We start from the raw sequence: 21,139 nt of genomic DNA, 5'->3' as shown, positions 1-21,139 counted from the left end.
GGGGCCCTCAATCGATCAGCTGATCGATTGGGAAGTTTTTCCGCGAACAGTAAGTTCCTGGATCGATCAGCTGATTGATCCGGTCGCGTCCTTTAGCGAACAGCGACTTTTGGAATCGATCGCTGGATCGATCAACAAGGTCCTGTCGCGAACAGAGATCTCTGGAATCGATCACTCGATCGATCAACAAGTCTAGATCGATCAGCCGATCGATCCGAATGAAGTTTCCGCATACAGTAGCAACCTGAATCGATCAACGGATCGATCCAATAGCTGTCAATCGATTGAGAGTAGTCTGAATCGATTGGGAAACTGGGTATCGACCAGGAAACCTTTTAACTCAGTTTTTACCATAGGGGATGTAGGATATGTCATGTCTACCTTAGGATGCACTCCTTGGCACACGTAGCATCAAGAATTTGTATTAGTTAGCAAAGTTTTTAAATTAGTTCAGCTTTTCCGCACCTTAAAAATAGTTTAGCACAACATAATGTGACGGTCCGGCCTTACAGCCTAGCCAGTAGAAGGCGGGTCGTCATAGTTACATTAAGAATTGAAGAAACCACAAATGTAAAATTTGAGGAATCTAAACAAAACCTAGAATAAACCCAACTTCAGCCAATTGAGTTTATTCAAGGCAACCGTAATCAAGAAGGAACCAATCAATATTTAAATCACGAAGAGAAAGAAGAACCTTAAGAGAATCAACCTCCTAGAACCATAAGAGTCAACCCAAATCATCCAATTGACCAAATAATTGGTGATCCAGACCTAAGGGTTCAGACTATGTCATCCTTTAGAAACCCAAGTCAAATATCTATGATTTCAAAAATTAAACCCAAAACCATAGCTGAATCTTTACTTGACCCAGACTAGGTCATAGCTATGTAAGAGGAATTAGCTCAATTTGAAAGAAATGAAGTTTGAGACTTAGTACCGCCACCTAAAAATAAGAAGGTAATAAAAACAAAATGGGTGTTTAGAAATAAATTAAGCGAAACTGGGGAAATTACTAGAAACAAAGCTAGACTAGTTGCTAAACGGTTTAGTTAAGTAAAGGGACATGACTATGATGAAACTTATGCCCCGGTAGCTAGACTCGAGTCCATTAGAATGTTACTCAGTTATGCAACTCACAAAGGGTTCAAACTGTATCAAATGGATATCAAATCCGTATTTCTAAATGGACTGATAAAAGAAGAAGTCTATATAAGACACCCACCTAGGTTTGAAAGTCTAGACCATCCTGACTATGTCTTTAAGTTAAAGAAAGTCTTATACGGACTTAAGTATATAGGGCATGGTATGAAAGGTTGACCTCTTACCTAATATACAAAGGGTTCAACCAAGATCAAATTGACCCAATCCTGTTTGTTAAATCAATAAAAGAGGATATCTTTATAGCCCAAATATTTGTAGATGACATAATCTTTAGCTCAACCAATTCAGAATTTTTAGAAGAATTTACGAATCTAATGGAACAAGAATTTAAAATGAGTTTAGTAGGCAAATTAACTTGCTTTTTGGGACTACAAATAAAACAACAAATGAGGGTAATTACATTTATCAACAAAAATATACCAAAGAATTACTTAAAAAATTCGGGATGGAAAATACTAAAGAAATAAAGACACCTATGACAGTCAACACAATCCTAGATGACAACCCCAATAGAAAATCAATTGACTTAAAATACTATAGGAGTGTCATAGGTAGCCAACTGTACTTAATTGCAAGTCAACCCGATATTTTATTTACAGTTAGTATGTGTGCTAGATACCAAACTTGTGTTAAAGAATCTCATTTAACTCAAGTCAAAAGAATCTTTAGATATCTTAAAGGAACATCAAATGTAGGAATTTGGTATCCTAGAACTAATAATTTTGAATTAATAGGCTATTCTAACTCAGATTACGCTGGATGTAAATTAGACCGTAAAAGCACAAACGGTGGATGTCAACAACTGGGCCAATCACTTGTCAGTTGGTTTAGTAGAAAGTAATACTGTGTTGCCCTATCTACAACTGAGTCAGAGTATATAACTATAGGAGAATGTGTCGCACAACTATTATGGATGATGCACACCTAAAAAGATATAAATTTAAACCTTACAAATGTAAAAGTATTAATTGATAATATTAGCTCAATTAATTTAACAAAAAATCCTATGCATCATTCAAGAACCAAACACATTGAAATTATGCATCACTTTATCAGAGATCATGTCATTAAAGGAGATATTAAACTCAAATACATTGAGTCCAAGTTTAATCTAGCTGACATATTCACTAAACCTCTCCCTGAAAGTGAGTTTAGTAATCTACGTTGAAAATTAGGGATGTGTTCAATAGACTAGGTCACTTAAATTGCAAAAATTGATTTCAAAATATTTTTTAAATTCTAGGATAAAATTTTTATATTTTCAAAATTTTCCATTTTTTTTTAATTTCAAAAATCAATTTTAGTCTTAGACTAGATCAATCCCTTAGAAAGCATGTTCCTATAGGGCTAGTACTTGAGCATCTCGCTAACACACTAAGACTACCTTGTTTGTGATTATTGAACATAGAAAGGAGTGAGCTATATAGGTAGATTGTCTGGACTTAAGATTCTTATTTCAGTGTATCGACATAAGTTTGGGTGTTAAATACAAAACAAAAATCAATCAAATTAAGTTATTTAGCATAGTCAAACACTAATTGATTACGATTGACTTAACCTGACTAACCAAGTGAAAGCAGCTATCCTCTGATAGTCAGTAAGTAACTAATTGGTTAGACAGTTATTTTTAAATGTCAGGTTCAGGGGGAAGATTAATACTTAGTACCAAAATTATTTTCTCCGCTTTGAACATATTTTTGAAAAATATTTCCTTAAAAATATTCTAATATTTTTTTTTCTTTTCTAACCTTACAAACTTATTTTTGTAAATCTAATTTGATAAACCTATTTTTGATAACTAGCTATTATAAAACTAAGTTTTTAAAATTGGATCTTATGTTTCTTAAAAAAAAGTTAACTTTTATATAAACTTATATACAAACTTAGTTTTAAAAAATTAAATTTTACGAACTTAGTTTTGAAAATTAAATTTTATAAACTAAGTTTTTGAAAATTGGATTTTACAAACTTAATTTTAAAAATTTAATTTTATCCATTTAGTGTTGAAATTTGGATTTTATAAACTTGGCTTTGACAATTTTACTTTTGTAAAGTTAGTATACTTGAAAATTAGCCTTTATAAAACTTATGTTTGAAAAGTGTTTTTAAAATTGCCTTAAGTTTGCAAGCTTACTTTGAAAGATAGGTTAATTTTGTAAAATTTATCTTTAAAAATTACTCTAAAATTTATAAAGTTAGTAAGTTACCTTTCTAAGCTATCTTTCTAAGTTAATTATTTTTTAAACTTAGCTATTTTTGAGAAAACTAAAAGATAAAGTTTAAAGTAAAATGTTCTATGTTTTATACTTTAAACTCCCCCAAGTCAATCTGACTTTAGTTCATATTCTCTATTGCATTTCTTTTTCTTCCTTAATAGCTTATTTTTATTTATTCTGTGTTATTTTTGATAATGTCAAAGGGGGAGGGTTAAGTAGTTTAAGTTAGTTAACAACAAAATATCAAATATAAAACAAGACTAACTTAAAAACCACATAATTTCTTGTTTTTCTTGCATATTTTTCACTAACTTAACTCAGGTTGTCATTGCATCAAAAAAGTAGAGATTGTTGGTGCGATTAGCACTAACGATCTAACTCAAATTTTGATGAATGACAAAGCATGTTAAGTTAGTTTAGTTGTGATCTAACACTTTGATCAAGTGCGCAGGAGAAGTCCAGACAGGTCGATGGACTGACCTGATGTTTGGCACGAAGCCCAGCTAGGTCAACGGACCGACTTGATAGCTGGAACGAAACCCAGCTAGGTCAAAGGGTCGACCTGATAGCTGGCACGAAGTCCAGCTAGGTCAAAGGGCCGACCTAATAGCTGGCACGAAGTTCAGATAGGTCGACGGGTTGACCTGATGTCTGGCACGAAGTCCAGACAGGTCGACGGGTTGACCGGACGTCTGACAGGTAAGTTAAGGTAAGTCACTGGAAGGGAGTGACTGTGAGGATGCGTTCTCGGGAAGGGAACTTAGGCCTCGAATGCTTACTCTAAACAAATTTTTAAATCGCTATTCACCCCCCTAGCAAATTTCTTGATCCAACAAGTGGTATCGGAGCAGGTACGACTCTGATTTGGTGCAACCACCAATCATACAAGGGGTAAAATTCTTTTCAATTTTTTTTCGGGTTTCAGTTTTATGTTATAATCCAAATTAGTATTGGTTACCATTTTAGAAATTTTCTCGTAGCAATTAAGTTGAATTGGTGCAACACCAATTCAGTTTTAGATACTTTTTATTTAAATACCGCACTACTAATCCAAGACCAAGTCTTGGGATTTTTTGTTTTTATTTTTATGTGTGCAAGGTAAAAATGTCCCAAATCGAAGGCTTCAGCGTAGTCTGTCCCCCTCTATTCAATAGGGACGACTTCCCCTACTAGAAGAAGCGAATGGAGGTCTACATGAAGATCGACTTCGACCAGTGGTTCAACGTCACCAGAGGCTACAAGGCGCTGGTCGACAACTCCGGAAATCCACTGGACCCGGAACAGTGGACTCCGTGCATAAAAAAGAAAACCTCAACAGACTTCAAAGCTCTCAATACACTGCAATACGGGCTGATGAGAGAAGAGCTGAACCGAGTGTGTCCACATCAAAATGCAAAAGAATTATGGGACAAGCTGGTCGAACTACACGAAGGAACGAGCGATGTCAAGGTAACTAAGCATGATCTTCTTCTAAATAAATTATTTAATATTAAAATGCAGGAAGGAGAAACGACGAATCAACTTTATGTGAGGATCAAAGGCATCCTCAATGGACTTCACGTGATAGGCCACCAAATGGAGAATCACGACTTAATCAGGTACGCCTTAAATGTGTATCCTCGAAATACATTGTGGGCATCCATCGTGGATACCTACAAGATTTCTAAAAACCTTTCTAAATTGATATTAGACGAGTTATTTTGAGAACTTGAATTACACGAGCAAACTAACGCCAGAACCGAGAAAGGTATCTCTTTGTTTGCAGGTTCCTCCAAGGAAAGGACTAAGACCAAGCCTGAACATGAAGATGAGTCCGACCAAGATTCTGAAGACGAAGAGTACCTGGTGAACCTGGTAAGGAAGATGTAACGACCCGCCTTCTACTACTAGGCTGTGAGGCGAATCGCTACAGTTACTGCTAAGCTATACTATGCGGAAAACTGGTCTAAATTAAAATTTTAGTCTACTATAACTAAGACAGCTGAGAAGAAAGGTCTAAAGACCTCCCTTGCTGGTGTACATGTGCTAAAGAGGGGAAACTGAACATCCCAACTGAGCTAGGGACTCATAATTTACTTCCCAGCTAGCTGCTGATCGATCCACGGATCGATCAGACCTGCTACGCGTCTGTCCCCAGCTGGATCGGTCGGCAGACCGATCCAGGTATTGCGCTGGACCGGTCGGCTGACCGATCCAAGAGGATACAGTAGCATACTGTATCCGTCTGGATCGGTCGGCAGACCGATCCAGTGGCACAATCAAGCTCTGATCGGTCTGGGGACCGATCAGAGTCTGATTTCGCCCGGAAATCAGACTTCAGCACTTTGGCGTGCCAGAACCCCACATAACCTCTAATTAATGCATCAGAAACTATTCTAACAACATGTAATAACATTCTAACATGGTTCATGGCATTTCGCTCACTAAAACGCATTTTTACAACTTAACGTGCATGAAAATGACAGTATCAAACTAATAAACTGAAAGTGCTGAAAGTAAATGCTAAAGAGTTCTAATGCATAAATAAAGCTCGTTAGATCCCTAAGATCTTTCATTCCAGTTCCACACACACACACCATCTCCGCATTGACCTCCAGCCTCCGCTACTGGTCCACTTTTCCTTTACCTTTATCTGCAGTATAAGAAAAGTAGTATCTGTAAGCTTTCGCTTAGTAAGAAACCATCTACCTCACAAAATCATGCATTCGATGCAATATGCTTTTAAATCATGCTATTTGAAAATATGCACTGAACTTGCTAAGACATGGAGTACTGAAGTCATAAAGCATAACATATAAGCATGGCATATGATCATACAAGCATAACGGTTAAGACTAATCATGGCATACTAGTATCTAAGCATGATAACATGAACTAAACATAAGCTAAACTAACTGAAACTAAATCTGTAACTGGAAACAAACTCAACTAGCATAACTGATTTTGAGTTTTGAAATCTAATACATAATAAGTGAAAATAATAATCATGCTGTTGGGCCCGGCAACTGTACTTGCTGTGCGCGCATCCCTACTAGACCCGGGGTTGCAAGTCCCGAATTTAGCAGGGTTTACTAGGTTGTCTGAACCTAGGGACGACTGTGGGAGTCCAACCCAATGGATATCTAATCCAGTACAGTGCCACTGAAAATAAAATACTAATATCTATAGCTAACTGATATAACATGCTGTTTCTAGGTTATCTGAACCTAGAGCTAGGTTATCTGAACCTAGAGGCGACTGTGGGAGCCTACCCATTGGACCATAGTCCCATATAAGCTGTAGTGGGCAAAGTCACCAATTTAAATGCTACTAATGCATTTAACTGGGCTAATAAACATAACTGAAGAGTAATTAGCTAAACTAACCCCTTTTTCGAACACTTGGTGTGCTTCAACCCCTCTCTGCATCAGGAAAGACACCTCTAGGCACCCAACCGCGTCTATGATCTCCAACTGAAGGAGGATAAACGTGTCCGGCCCATCTAAAGGTGCTAACTAAATTCCTAATCTTCGAGAAGAGTTAAAACACATCCTAGGTGCCGGAAACTACACATATAGCTAATAACTAATGCATATAAACAAACGGAGCTATTATACCGCAGGTGAGGGGTTTCTTACCTCGTACGCTAATTTCCTTACAAATCTACCCGCTAGAAATTCCGGTGAAGACGATTTCTCGACGATTCCCTCGCGTCCACGTGCTCTACTCGTGGAGGAATCTTCCTTGTGTTGAAATCGTTGCCGGATGGTGAACTTGGAACCCTAGGAGGAGATCCCTACTGCTCCTTGTGGTTGGCGCCGAGAGAAGGAAGAAGAGGGAGGGGCGGCGTGAGGGTTTGGAGAGGAGGAAGAGGTGGCGTGGGGTTTTTTTGGTGGAGAGGTTGCCGAACCAAACTAAGTTAAAATAAACCAAACCCACTTAACCCTCCTATTTATATTAAGTGGTAACCCGAACCAACTCTAATATAAATTAAATTGTCTCCCTTTCCTTTCAGCACGGCCCTGCTGGGTTCAACTGGTTACTAACATTATCCTCTACACGATAGGTCTCGGGTTCGATTCCCGCTTAGACCGTTTTCGTTTATATTTATTTTTGCTACTTCCGCTACTCGGAAAATTCCGGAAAAATATCTAAAAATTCCAGAAAAATCATACTATATTTCTAAAGTAAAGGGCGTTACAATCCCCATACCTTATAAAAGTTAGTCCTCGAACTTAGAACAGTCTGGGTACTTCTGGCTTCTGCCTCCCAAGTCGCCTCTGCTGTGTGATTTTGCTGACTTTAACTAATGGTACTTCCTTGTTCCGTAATTTCTTTCCTGCTCGGTCTATTATCCGAATAGGCCGATCATAGCTGAGATCATCACGGACTGTACTAACCGGGGCTCAATCACCAGGTGGCGTCGGAACATGCTTCTTGACATGGAGACATGAAATCGTTGTGGACGGTGACATCTCTGAGGTAGCTCTAACTCATATGCTACCTTGCCCACTCTCTTCGTGATAAGGTATGGTCCCACATATCCGGGAGCTAGCTTGCCCTTCTTCCCGAAACGCATGACTCCCTTCATGGGAGCTACTCGAGGAAAACTGTATCCCCAACTGAGAACTCTAGGGGTCTGCGGCGTGTTCGGCATAGCTCTTCTGACGGCTCTGTGCTGTCTCTATCCTCTGGCGAATCTGCTGTGGTAGCTGCTACTAGATCTGTCTGAAGCTCTAGTTCCTTCATTCACCACTCTCATACCAGCAGTTGGTGATCTGCACCTCCGCCCATAGAGTGCCTCATAAGGTGCCATGCCGATAGTGGCACGATAACTGTTGTTGTATGCAAATTCTGCTAGACTCGGATATTTGCATTATCACTATATCTTGATGACATGATTATTACTGGTGATCATTCTGATGGAATTGATTCCATGAAGTCTGAGTTGGCCCGTCATTTTGCTATGAACACACTTGTGACTCGATGTCTCCGTCTGAAATGATGGTTCGTGGGACTCCATGTAGTCGACAATCTCCTGGAGATACAACCGAGCTAGCTTCTCCATGGAGTAGGATATCTTGATAGCTAGAAAGTGGGCTGATTTAGTCAACCTGTCGACTATTACCCGGATGGCGTCAAAACCATTCGTGGTTTTGGGTAGTCCCACTATGAAATCCATTCTAGAATCTGTATAGGCTGCAGAACTCCTCCTAGTCGCCGATGTTCTGCCTTGACCCTCGACAGGTGAGGCGATGCTAACATATCTGGCGATGTCTCGCTTCATCCCGGGCCACCAAAAGCGTTTCTTCGGTCTTGATACATTTTGGTGGAACCTGGATGCATCGCATAGGGAGTCTCCGTAGCTCCTCCTGATCTGGAACACAGAGTCTGTCGCCAAAATACAACACCCCGCTGCTGGACACTCTGAATTCTCCACTTTCTGATTCTGCTAGCCCTTGCTTGACTTTCTGAATTTCAGGGTCCTGATCCTGAGCTGACTGAATATCACCAAGCAAGGTAGACTCTAAGGTCATAGTAGAGAGCTGTCCCACGATGAGCTCGAGACCGAAATCCACGATCTCCTTCTGTAGGGGCGGCGACATGGCTGTAAGAGATAATAAGGTAGCACTGGATTTCCTGCTAAGTGCATCTGCTACCTTATTGGCTTTCCCTGGATGGTAGAGGATGTCTATATCGTAGTCCTTGACCAGCTCAAGCCATCTGCGCTGTCGCATATTCAGATCCTTCTGAGTGAAGAAGTACTTCAGACTCTGATGATCTGTATACACTCTGCACTGAGCTCCATATAAGTAATGTCTCCAAATTTTGAGAGAGAACACGACTGCTGCAAGCTCAAGGTCATGAGTAGGGTAATTCTTCTCATAATCCTTGAGTTGTCTGGAGGCATAGGCAATCACCTTGCCGTTTTGCATCAGTACTGCTCCTAGTCCCAACTTAGAGGCATCACTATAGATGTCAAAGCTGGTGTCGTCTGGTAGAGCCAAAATAGAGCACCGGTCAATCTCCTTTTTAGCTCATTCTCACATCCTCACCGGAATTTCTGTTCTTTACGGTAAGAGTCATGGGGAGGCTACCGGAGAAATCCTCTACAAACTTCCGTAATATCCTCGCTAATCCCGTAGCTCCCGATTTCACTGGCGTTCTTCGGTGCTTCGCCATTTATCGCTTCTATCTTGTGGGATCCACCATAACACCATCCTTTGAGATGATGTGACCCGGAAAGGACACTGATCTAGCCAAAATTCACATTTCGTGAACTTGGCGTAAAGTTGATTCTGTTGAAGTGTCTGCAATACTAGTTTCAGGTGCTCTGTATGTTCTTCCTGAGTTCCGAGTAGATAAGAATGTCATCGATAAACACAATAACAAACTTATCTAAATACTCCTGAATACTCTGCTCATGAGATTCATGAATGTAGCTGGAGCATTGGTCACGCCAAAGGGCATGACCACGAACTCGTAGTGTCCGTATCTGGTTCTGAATCACCTTTCTTACCTTTAACCTGATGATAACCTGATCTGAGATCTACCTTAGAGAACACCGATGCCCCTTCAGGTGATCGAATAGGTCATCTATTCGGGAAGAGGATACCTGTTTTGATTGTGACCTGGTTCAAGGCACGTAGTCTATGCATAGATCGCATGCTTCCATCCTTCTTCTTCACGAACAACACAGGCGCTCCCCATGGTGAGTGACTCGGGCGTATGAAACCCTTGTCAAGAAGCTCTGTAGTTGCTCCTACTTCAGTTCTGCTGGAGCCATGCGGTATGGTGCCTTGGAAATTGGATTTGTCTTGGGGATGAGCTCTATCTCAAATTCAATCTCACAGGTGTCCACGTGTAGCTCTGAAGACTGCTGGGTAGTCGCAAACGACTCGGACCTCTGCTAGCTGTTGGTCCTGCCTGGCTGGCGTCGACTACGTGTGCTAGGAATCCGTGCATCCTGAATCCAATGTGCTTTCATAGCTGAGAGAAACCTCGTGGCCTTTCTCCTTGGTTCCCCGCTGAATCGTGCTTCCGCTTCAGGTTGGAACGTGACTTTCTGTTTACGACAGAGGCACCGTATTTGACCAAAAGTCCATTGAAGATAACGTCATAGTCGGTCATTTCTAGCACTATCGGATCGCAAAAGAGCTCTCTGCCTACTATAATGACCGCTCTGAGCCAGTGCGTGGACGCCATGATCTCTCCTGAAGGTAGAAACTGACCGCTGAGTATCTCTGGGGTACCTCTAATTTTTCGGAGAACATCCGGCTATATATGAATGGGTTGCCCGATGTCAAATAGAACAGTAGCACTATGAAAAATGCTAATCGACTGTGACAACTGCCGAGGCATTGGCTACGTCCTCTCGTGAGTGCGTGATCCTCGATTCGCCATAGCCGAGGGGCTTCTAATCGCCCGGCCGATGAGTGGACCTTCTAAAGCGGCCTGCATCTGATGTAGAGCGGCCTGCGTCTGGATCTGCTGTGGCTGAGGAAGACCGGTCTTGTTCGCGCACTGTTTGGCCATGTGCCCTTCCTGTCCACATTCAAAGCATCCTCGTGTGCCCTTGCGACAAACCCCTGGGTGGAATTTCCCACAAGTAGCACATTTTGGATAACTGGGTCGCTTGCTAGATGGTCCTCCTTTTGCGTCACTCCCTGATTTGCGCTTGCTGTTGGAGTTCCCTTTCCAGTTGGAGCTGTGGCCTTGCTGTTTCTGAGTGTGAGAGCTTCCTTGGCTTTTGGACTCTGAGGAGACTTGCTTCTGTTGCTTCATGCTGTTCTGGTAATGCTCCGTGGTCAAGGCACTGCTCACTAGCTCCTCCGTGGTCTGTGGCCTATGAATGCCACCAGCCACGTTCACTGCAATCTCGGGCCTCAGCATCTTGAGCATCAACCGGACTCGTTCCTTCTCTGTGCTGACTAACTCTGGACATAGACGAGCCAACCTGTTGAATTTCTTCACGGCTTCCTCCACTGAAAGGTTGCCCTGACGAAACTCCGTGAACTCGTCGTAGTGGCGGTTTGTAACCCGCATGTGAAAGAATTCCTCGAAGAATTCTTTCTCGAAGTCCGCCCATGACATCTGATTCACTGGGCGCTTCGTTTTGACTCTTTCCCACCACATGCGTGCGTCTCCTGTCAAGCAGAAGGAGGCACACTTCACCTTCTCGTGTTCTGGCCAGTCCAGAAGCTCCATCGTGCTTTCCAGTGTTTTGAACCATGCTTGTGCATCCCATGGTTCACTAGTGCCTGAGAAGTTCTCTGGCTTGACTCGCTGCCACTGGATCAGATAGGCTTCCTTCCTTGGCTCAGCTGCTGGGACTGCTGGTGCTGGGGCTGGTGCTGCAGGCTGAGCTGGTGGAACCTCTAAGACTACTGGAGTCGTCAGATTTGGCTCCGGGGTGACTGTGGGGGTACTCTGTTGGTTAGCCTTTAAGGTGGCTATTTCCTGTTGCTGTTCAGCTAGTTGCTGCTGTAACTGAGCCACTAATGCTGTAAGGTCTGGAGGAGGCACTGAACTGCCTGCCTCTTGCTGGGGCTCAGTAGCTAGTGCCCTTCTAGCTGGGCGTCCTCGTGCCATTTCTAAAGACATAGAGAACATGCGTATAACTAATACTATCACAGTTATATAATTTCTGATATCATGTTTAAACTATCACGTACTAACAAGCAATAAGCATATAAACATAAACTGTAGCTATAAGCAAGAACAATAAAGAGAGTAGAGGTATTCTTACTTGGAAGCTGCAGGTACAATGCTGATGTGTGTGTAGGAGGTATGGAACACTGCTCTGATACCACTCTGTAACGACCCGCCTTCTACTACTAGGCTGTGAGGCGAATCGCTACAGTTACTGCTAAGCTATACTATGCGGAAAACTGGTCTAAATTAAAATTTTAGTCTACTATAACTAAGACAGCTGAGAAGAAAGGTCTAAAGACCTCCCTTGCTGGTGTACATGTGCTAAAGAGGGGAAACTGAACATCCCAACTGAGCTAGGGACTCATAATTTACTTCCCAGCTAGCTGCTGATCGATCCACGGATCGATCAGACCTGCTACGCTTCTGTCCCCAGCTGGATCGGTCGGCAGACCGATCCAGGAACCTGGGAATTCTCCGGAAGCTACTGTATTGCGCTGGACCGGTCGGCTGACCGATCCAAGAGGATACAGTAGCATACTGTATCCGTCTGGATCGGTCGGCAGACCGATCCAGTGGCACAATCAAGCTCTGATCGGTCTGGGGACCGATCAGAGTCTGATTTCGCCCGGAAATCAGACTTCAGCACTTTGGCGTGCCAGAACCCCACATAACCTCTAATTAATGCATCAGAAACTATTCTAACAACATGTAATAACATTCTAACATGGTTCATGGCATTTCGCTCACTAAAACGCATTTTTACAACTTAACGTGCATGAAAATGACAGTATCAAACTAATAAACTGAAAGTGCTGAAAGTAAATGCTAAAGAGTTCTAATGCATAAATAAAGCTCGTTAGATCCCTAAGATCTTTCATTCCAGTTCCACACACACACACCATCTCCGCATTGACCTCCAGCCTCCGCTACTGGTCCACTTTTCCTTTACCTTTATCTGCAGTATAAGAAAAGTAGTATCTGTAAGCTTTCGCTTAGTAAGAAACCATCTACCTCACAAAATCATGCATTCGATGCAATATGCTTTTAAATCATGCTATTTGAAAATATGCACTGAACTTGCTAAGACATGGAGTACTGAAGTCATAAAGCATAACATATAAGCATGGCATATGATCATACAAGCATAACGGTTAAGACTAATCATGGCATACTAGTATCTAAGCATGATAACATGAACTAAACATAAGCTAAACTAACTGAAACTAAATCTGTAACTGGAAACAAACTCAACTAGCATAACTGATTTTGAGTTTTGAAATCTAATACATAATAAGTGAAAATAATAATCATGCTGTTGGGCCCGGCAACTGTACTTGCTGTGCGCGCATCCCTACTAGACCCGGGGTTGCAAGTCCCGAATTTAGCAGGGTTTACTAGGTTGTCTGAACCTAGGGACGACTGTGGGAGTCCAACCCAATGGATATCTAATCCAGTACAGTGCCACTGAAAATAAAATACTAATATCTATAGCTAACTGATATAACATGCTGTTTCTAGGTTATCTGAACCTAGAGCTAGGTTATCTGAACCTAGAGGCGACTGTGGGAGCCTACCCATTGGACCATAGTCCCATATAAGCTGTAGTGGGCAAAGTCACCAATTTAAATGCTACTAATGCATTTAACTGGGCTAATAAACATAACTGAAGAGTAATTAGCTAAACTAACCCCTTTTTCGAACACTTGGTGTGCTTCAACCCCTCTCTGCATCAGGAAAGACACCTCTAGGCACCCAACCGCGTCTATGATCTCCAACTGAAGGAGGATAAACGTGTCCGGCCCATCTAAAGGTGCTAACTAAATTCCTAATCTTCGAGAAGAGTTAAAACACATCCTAGGTGCCGGAAACTACACATATAGCTAATAACTAATGCATATAAACAAACGGAGCTATTATACCGCAGGTGAGGGGTTTCTTACCTCGTACGCTAATTTCCTTACAAATCTACCCGCTAGAAATTCCGGTGAAGACGATTTCTCGACGATTCCCTCGCGTCCACGTGCTCTACTCGTGGAGGAATCTTCCTTGTGTTGAAATCGTTGCCGGATGGTGAACTTGGGACCCTAGGAGGAGATCCCTACTGCTCATTGTGGTTGGCGCCGAGAGAAGGAAGAAGAGGGAGGGGCGGCGTGAGGGTTTGGAGAGGAGGAAGAGGTGGCGTGGGGTTTTTTTTTTTTTTTTGGTGGAGAGGTTGCCGAACCAAACTAAGTTAAAATAAACCAAACCCACTTAACCCTCCTATTTATATTAAGTGGTAACCCGAACCAACTCTAATATAAATTAAATTGTCTCCCTTTCCTTTCAGCACGGCCCTGCTGGGTTCAACTGGTTACTAACATTATCCTCTACACGATAGGTCTCGGGTTCGATTCCCGCTTAGACCGTTTTCGTTTATATTTATTTTTGCTACTTCCGCTACTCGGAAAATTCCGGAAAAATATCTAAAAATTCCAGAAAAATCATACTATATTTCTAAAACAGTTTTGAGAATTTTCGGGCGTTACAGAAGATGTTCACCAGGAGGAGGAAGAACTTCAGCAAAAAGGACCTGCAGAAGATCAACTCCCCAACTGAACCAAGAAACGTGACTTGCTTCGGATGCAACAAGAAAGACCACTATAAGAACGAGTGTCCGAAATTGAAGAACGACAAGTCAAAGACAACCAAGAAGAAGACTCTCAAAGCAACTTGGGACGACTCGTCTTCAGAAGAATCAAAGGCTGAAGATCAGAAGCACCAAAGTCACCTCGCGTTGATGGCCCGTGAATCGAAATCGGAGGGCGAATCGAAAGACGGGTCCGAACCCTTCGAAGGTGCCGAAGAGGTATACCTTAATTTAAATAAGAAATTTTTTAAAATCATTTCTTGTTTAGATAAAAAATTAGCTGCAGTTGAAAATGAAAATAAATTGCTCCTTGAGGAAAACCAAAACCTCAAGGAACAAATCACAAATTTTAATCCAACTCAAGATCTAACACTTGAGGAGGAAAATTCATCACTAAAAATAGAAATTAATAAATTAAAAGAGCTTTTAGAAAAATTTACAACAAAATCTAAAAATTTAGGTCTTATTTTAAATAGTAAAAAAGTCGTTTACAATAAAACCGGACTTGGCTACAAGTCAAGTTCAAATAGAATGTTTAAATCACTAATTACCCAATATAAACAGCAAACTAAAGCTTGGGTTCCTAAAGCGTTCTTAACCACGCAAGTAGGAATTAACCAATATTACATACCCAAAGATAAAATATATTATGTAAAATCTAATAAACCAAATCAAAAACCAAAACACAAACCTATATCAACAAAATCAAAATCGAAATATTTTTGAACTCATCAAAAATCATACTATCATCAAATTAAATATAATTATTAAAGCAGCAGACATAAACCTAAAACTAAAACTTGAAAATATAGGTCAATAATTTAGGGGGAGGCTCCAGAATAGCTGACACCTTCAAAACTAACCTACCCGACAGGATAATTAGGACTAATTAGAAAGGGACAAAAGTTTAACTTGACCTACGGTACGGGTGAAGTTTTGGATGATAATAGGTTAGGGAAGCTTAGTCTATGCATGTCACGCCCCGAGGGTAAGGTTGTCCGATGAAAATTGGACAACACCTCCCATATAGCAGTGACATATGAAACCAGTATACATAGCCAGAGTTACTCATATGCACAACACAACCAACACGACTGGATCTAAAGACATCCACTCAATTTATATCCAGCCCACACGGCTGTAAATAAAGCATAACCATGCAGAAAAATATGCAGCCCACTTGGCTGAATAAACCACAGCGGAAAACCGATAACAAGCACGAAATAACAAACTACTCACCGCGGGCCGACCCGGCTTGACTCTTCGACAAAACAAAACCAAATACAAAATAACATCAAGTCCACGATGGGTTATTACAATACCAAGTTCACAAGTTCAAATCACAACCAAAACGATAACAAAACCCAAAATCCATCCTCGAGAGCGACGTGGAATCGGCAGTCAGGATCCTCCTCCAAGTGTACTGGCATCAACTACTAGCTACCTAGCGAAATAACCAGTTTATGGGATGGTGAGTATTAAGACTTAGCGGGTATTAGATAGATAATGCATGAGTGAAATAATGAGCCAAGGAAACAACAGTACACAGTCTCGGAAAGATAAATAGTAAATACTACTGTGTAAACATAGTATATGTCCATACCTGATAACATATCCTAGGCTAATAGTATAAGGTCAGAAGTAACAAAAAACTGATACTGTACTGCTCATAACTACATGATAACATGTGAGGTATACTATCAAAGGGAAACAATGTCCAAGCATATATAGTAGGTATGTAACAAGAGAACAGCATAAGTAAACAACAATAGCATAAGTAGGCAACAGCAACATAGGTATGCAACAACAGCATAAGTAAACAACAACAACATAAGTAGAATAACAACAGCGTATGCACGGATGGTCACTCAGCCCACCTCTCGGCACCATGACCCTTGTATGGTCGAGAGGTCGGATCGATGATAACTGTACCACTCAAAGGCCGTCACTACTCTCGAGTGACCCAGTCGACAGGTGCTGAGTGTTGGAATCCCAAGGTTGTTTTGGTGTGATCAACAAGTTAAGTTAGGTCATGTCTGTTTCTAACCTTGTGTCTAAGTGTGCAGGAGCTTAGGAGCACAGGTGCTCAAGCGGAAGACGCAGCTAACGAGAAGGACGGTACGCGGCGTGTCCGAGGGACGAGGAACTGCGGAAGAGTACACTGACGGACGAGAAGGAAGCATGCAGTGGTTCAAGGGACGAAAGCCGGAGCAGAAGATTGCTCGGGGAGCAAGAGACGCAGCTAGCGAGAAGGTCGGCACGGGGTGCGACCGAGGGACGAAGACTGCGGATGAGTACGCTGGTGGACGAGAAGGAAAAACGCAACAATTCCGAGAGATGAGAAGCCGGAGGGAAGCCTGCTCGAGAAAATCGGAAGTTGGGTTCGGGTGAGCCCTATTCCGGATGGCAGAGATCACCCAAATGAGCGGATCCGGAGTAGAAGACCCGGACCAAACACGAGCTGAACCGGAGCAGAGAGCCCGGACCATCCGGCTGCCCAGAACCATTCCGGGCGCCCGGAGTTGAGTTTTGACTAGATCGAGTCTTTGACTCGATCTGAACGTTGGAGGATAAAATTTATCCCCTCAGGGTGCCCGGAACCCTTCCAGGCGCCTGGACCAAGACTATAAATATAGCCTTGGTCCAGAAGCTTTTCAACGAATTCTGAATTGTAATTCCAACGCTTGTAAGCTTTAGTCTAGAGTTGAGCTTTTGTTTTCTGCACTTCAACGTTGTACGAGGCTTCTCCGCCTGAAGTAGTTTTTAGTGAGCTTAATCTTCCTTGGATTAACAACTACTTCGGTTGTAACCAAGTAAATATTTTTGTCTCGCTTTTTCTTTATGCTTTTAATTTATCTGCTTAATCTATTTATGCAAGTGTTAGCTTAAAGAGTTCGAGAAGGGTTGTTTGTTTTTTTTTATTTTGCAAGAATATCCAACAACCCCCTCCTAGTCGGCCGCAACGGTCCTACAATACGTACTTCATTTCGGAACGACAACCCCTTGAGTAATGATTTATATTTGTTTAAGTGTTTACCTTAACTTTTTATTGTGTTTAATTTTTTTTATTTTTTTCTCTAAAGGTTTCTCCACCTAGAAGAATTTGATAATAAGAATCAATATATTTTAAACTGCTGTGTGTCTATATTTTTAGTTTGGTCAATCAATTTGCATGCTTAAAATGCTATTACCTTTGTCTTACTAGTTTGAATTAATCTAAGGTATTTAATTATTTCCATTGTGTCACTATAACAAAAATAACTTTTCGTAACACGCAAATTCACTTTTTGCAACATGCATTGCACGGTGCATAATTAAAATATGTTGAAAGTCCTAAGTTATTGACGGTGTGCATTTGCACGTTGCGGAAAACACATTCCGCAGTGGACAACACACGCTATGGAAAACACATTCCACAGTGCACAATGCAACTGGAGATAATAATATCTGCAGTGTACAAACATACGCCGTTCAATGTTCTTATCTATATTTAAAAAAAATAATTTAATTATTGAAAACAATAAACCAAATTTTTACAACAAATTTGGCACAAATTTAAATATAATCCAGACACAAAATTAACAAAAGTCATTGTTTTTTATTATACCAAAATAGAGCGTCCGAAGATCTAAAACAAGGTACAAAATCTCTAACAAACTAGCTAGTACATATATAACAACAATTAAACTTTAATCCATACAAATCAATAGAATATGTATCAATAACACAATACTATAAATTTAGATAGTCATGCGACCATGCTTCTTATTGCGTCGTCAAAAACTTCAAAGCTCATTATGCGCACTCTACCCGAGCTTCCTTACCAAACATAGGACTCATTGCATCATCAACAATATTAGTTGTATTTTGAGATTCAAATAGACATTCTTATATTTCTTTCTGAAAAAAAAGAAGATAATTTATGAGAAAGCAGCATCAAGATGTAATCTTCATACAAAATGATAACAAGGACATAATAGATTGTAGTACATAACACATGTAACTTTTGCTCAAACAACAACAATTGCATGCCTTGTTTCCACACAATTGCATATCTCTTTTGAAGTTCCAAAACCTAAAATGTACAATCTATAAAACTAGATCCCAGCTCTATGAAAAAGCTAACACAGAAAATTTTCAAATGAAAAGGTCACGTAGGAAGTTCTTGACCTCCCAACAGGGCTCATACTTTGACTCTAATGAAAGTACATGATTTATATAAGTAATGGAATAAGTTATTATAATTATTATGTTGAACAAAACCTTGCACTGAATAACTTCAAAGACTCAAGGGACACAAAATCAGTAATGAGAACTAACAGGAATATGAAAGAAAAAAACCTATAGTCTCAAGTTTTTGCAATATGATAATAACAAGTGCATGTGTATGTGTGAGTATATAGACAAAAGCTACTACTTACAGTCGTAGATATGCACACCATTTCAGCTAGAAACAACTTGTGATGTAACTGTGTTTTAACTCATAGAAAAGTTTATCTGCTATTTCTGTCTATAACATACTTAAAAATTATATACTACTATTTCTGGAAGAAAACACATCAAATTTGTTTATAAGAAACACATCCCTTAATCCCATTCAATTGGGCCACATAACTAAAGATTCACAACTGGATGTATTTCTTAATTGAAAAAATATATATATGTAGAAGAAATACCCATCCAGGATGATGCAATACACAGAAGCTTTTGTGAGGAAAACATTAGATTGGATGATTCAAACCGATGCAATTAACAAAATTTAATAATCTTGATGAATCTTACCGATTCATAAAATTGGAAATCTTCTCCAGAGGCATTGAAATAAACAAGATTTATAAAGCTAGCCATTCACATGCTAAACATAAAGTGTCTCTAGCTAGTCGCAAATGGTTAGTCAAATTAAAGATCACCTTGCAAGTCCCCTGTTTGCCTGTGTATGGTTGGGCCTTCTCGCTGCTGACGACAGGATTGCCAATGATGTACTCGAACGCAACATCCATCAATCCACCATTGCAAGCATCTTTGTTTGCATCGCAGTCCACTAATTGTTGTTCTGACAGCGAAATCAGATTACCGGTGATGATTTTGTTAATACCTTCGACGACAGCAATTGCAGAGACGCCCAACAACTCCCTATATATAAACACCATCATCAAAAGCATATAAAATTAGCATACCAGTTGAGATCATTCAATCAAAGCAGTACCTTACATCTCATCTTTGACTTGTCCCATAACTTAACTTGCTAGAAATCTGTCACAAACTTGTTTATAAGGTTCCTCAGTATCCTTTCCTCTAAAATTAGGTGTGGTGCTATCAAAACTAAGCTCAGAGAATGTGTGATTCCTCTGTTCCCTCCAATTGAGAGAATGGATATACTTATCTTGCAGATTTCCAAATGATACATATCCGCCTTGAGCATCTGCCATGAGTGGATCAGAAGCATGATCGTTCTGCCTCTGACTACATCTTTCTACCATAGAAGAGTCAAAATGGTTTCCCCCCTCTTGTTGGTGGTGAGTGTTGTCTGTCTGCCTCCTTTGCCCAGTCTTCATTGTGGACGGCGTCGCAACCCCAGCGTTATTCCTATGAGAAGGCCCATTTGGTCTCTCTGCTTGCACTTTTTCATGGTCTCTTATCGCCCTGCCATCAATAAAACTCCATTTCGCAGATCCAGTATCGACCACACTGACACCTCCTTGTAACTTGTAAAACCCCAGCGAGGCACGCGCAGAACTCCTGTCATTTGGACCCTGAAGAATCGAATTCTATCTAGCTGTCACCATATGCTCAGCAATAGCACTATCGCTAAGTGACTGTCCATGATTTTGAGAAAGATCATTCCTTTGACGGGGACCAGCAAAAGGATGGACGCCTCCCGCAGAAAAGCTTAATTTTTGGTGATCAAAAGGAAATAATGGGCAGTACCCCAGATTCGCAGCGCCACTAACATCGTGAGGGAAAAGGCTCGGAGGCAAGGATATAGGAGGGGAAGGAAAAAGAAGGTGCCCAGAAAAGTGACCTGGCGGACGAGGGCAAAGGATCTTGTGGGGGAGGAACGAGTGGCTAGGCCCTACGGCAGTGACAGCCAGGTCAATGTAGTGCTGGGGAGCGGAGACCGATGGTCGAGAGCGTTGAGGCGTCTTCTGCAGAAGATTCAGGAGGAAGGCACCATCCAAAATTGTTGGAGCAACAGTCGAGGTGGCAGTGTTACCTAGAGGGCCAGTGGCCTTGAGGAGGAAGTAGCGCCATCGGGGCCGTCGGCATCCAACTTCCCTAGGCTGCCGGCAGTGTGAGGGGAGGAATTGGAGAGCGAAGACAAGAGAATCGATCGGGCACGAGAGGAAACCAGATATCGTGATGAATCAAATCATAGACTGCCTCCCGAGCCGGCGAATAGGGCAGAAAGTCGAGGCGCACCTGAAGGGTTTTGGGAAAGAGAGGGAAATTAAACAAAGAGGCGGATGAAAATAAAAATATTTGCTTTTCTTGTAGTTCCAAT

General features: G+C 41.2%; 1 protein-coding gene across 3 annotated transcripts; it reads right to left on the bottom strand.

Moving 5' to 3' along the window:
* Positions 1 to 15,882: 15,882 nt before the first annotated feature.
* LOC121984092 (zingipain-1-like) lies at positions 15,883 to 21,130 on the bottom strand. 3 transcript variants are annotated; one of them, XM_042536872.1, is made up of 3 exons: positions 19,849 to 21,130; positions 19,548 to 19,770; positions 15,883 to 16,081 (listed from the first exon to the last, which is right to left on the bottom strand). In XM_042536872.1, exons 1-3 carry the CDS (start codon positions 19,869 to 19,871, stop codon positions 16,067 to 16,069), a joined length of 261 nt encoding a protein of 86 aa, XP_042392806.1. In that variant the 5' UTR covers positions 19,872 to 21,130; the 3' UTR covers positions 15,883 to 16,066. The 3 variants fall into 3 exon arrangements, 2 of the variants coding, with proteins under 2 accessions (XP_042392806.1, XP_042392807.1); XR_006112787.1 differs by lacking the exon at positions 15,883 to 16,081 and adding an exon at positions 18,216 to 18,537 and having other exon boundaries at positions 19,844 to 21,130; XM_042536873.1 differs by lacking the exon at positions 15,883 to 16,081 and adding an exon at positions 18,216 to 18,537.
* Between the last annotated feature and the right edge of the window lie 9 nt (positions 21,131 to 21,139).

Source organism: Zingiber officinale, chromosome 5B (assembly GCF_018446385.1).
Source record: "Zingiber officinale cultivar Zhangliang chromosome 5B, Zo_v1.1, whole genome shotgun sequence".
Taxonomy (NCBI): Eukaryota; Viridiplantae; Streptophyta; class Magnoliopsida; order Zingiberales; family Zingiberaceae; genus Zingiber; species Zingiber officinale.
This window is presented reverse-complemented; position numbering and strand designations above follow the sequence as displayed.

Excerpts from the sequence above, each read along its gene's own strand:
- LOC121984092 (XM_042536872.1), bottom strand. The coding sequence starts at position 19,871 with ATGGGACAAGTCAAAGATGAGAT. Across the intron at positions 19,771-19,848 it reads GGACAAGTCAAAGATGAGAT|GGAGTTGTTGGGCGTCTCTG; the intron begins GTAAGGTACTGC and ends GTTTATATATAG.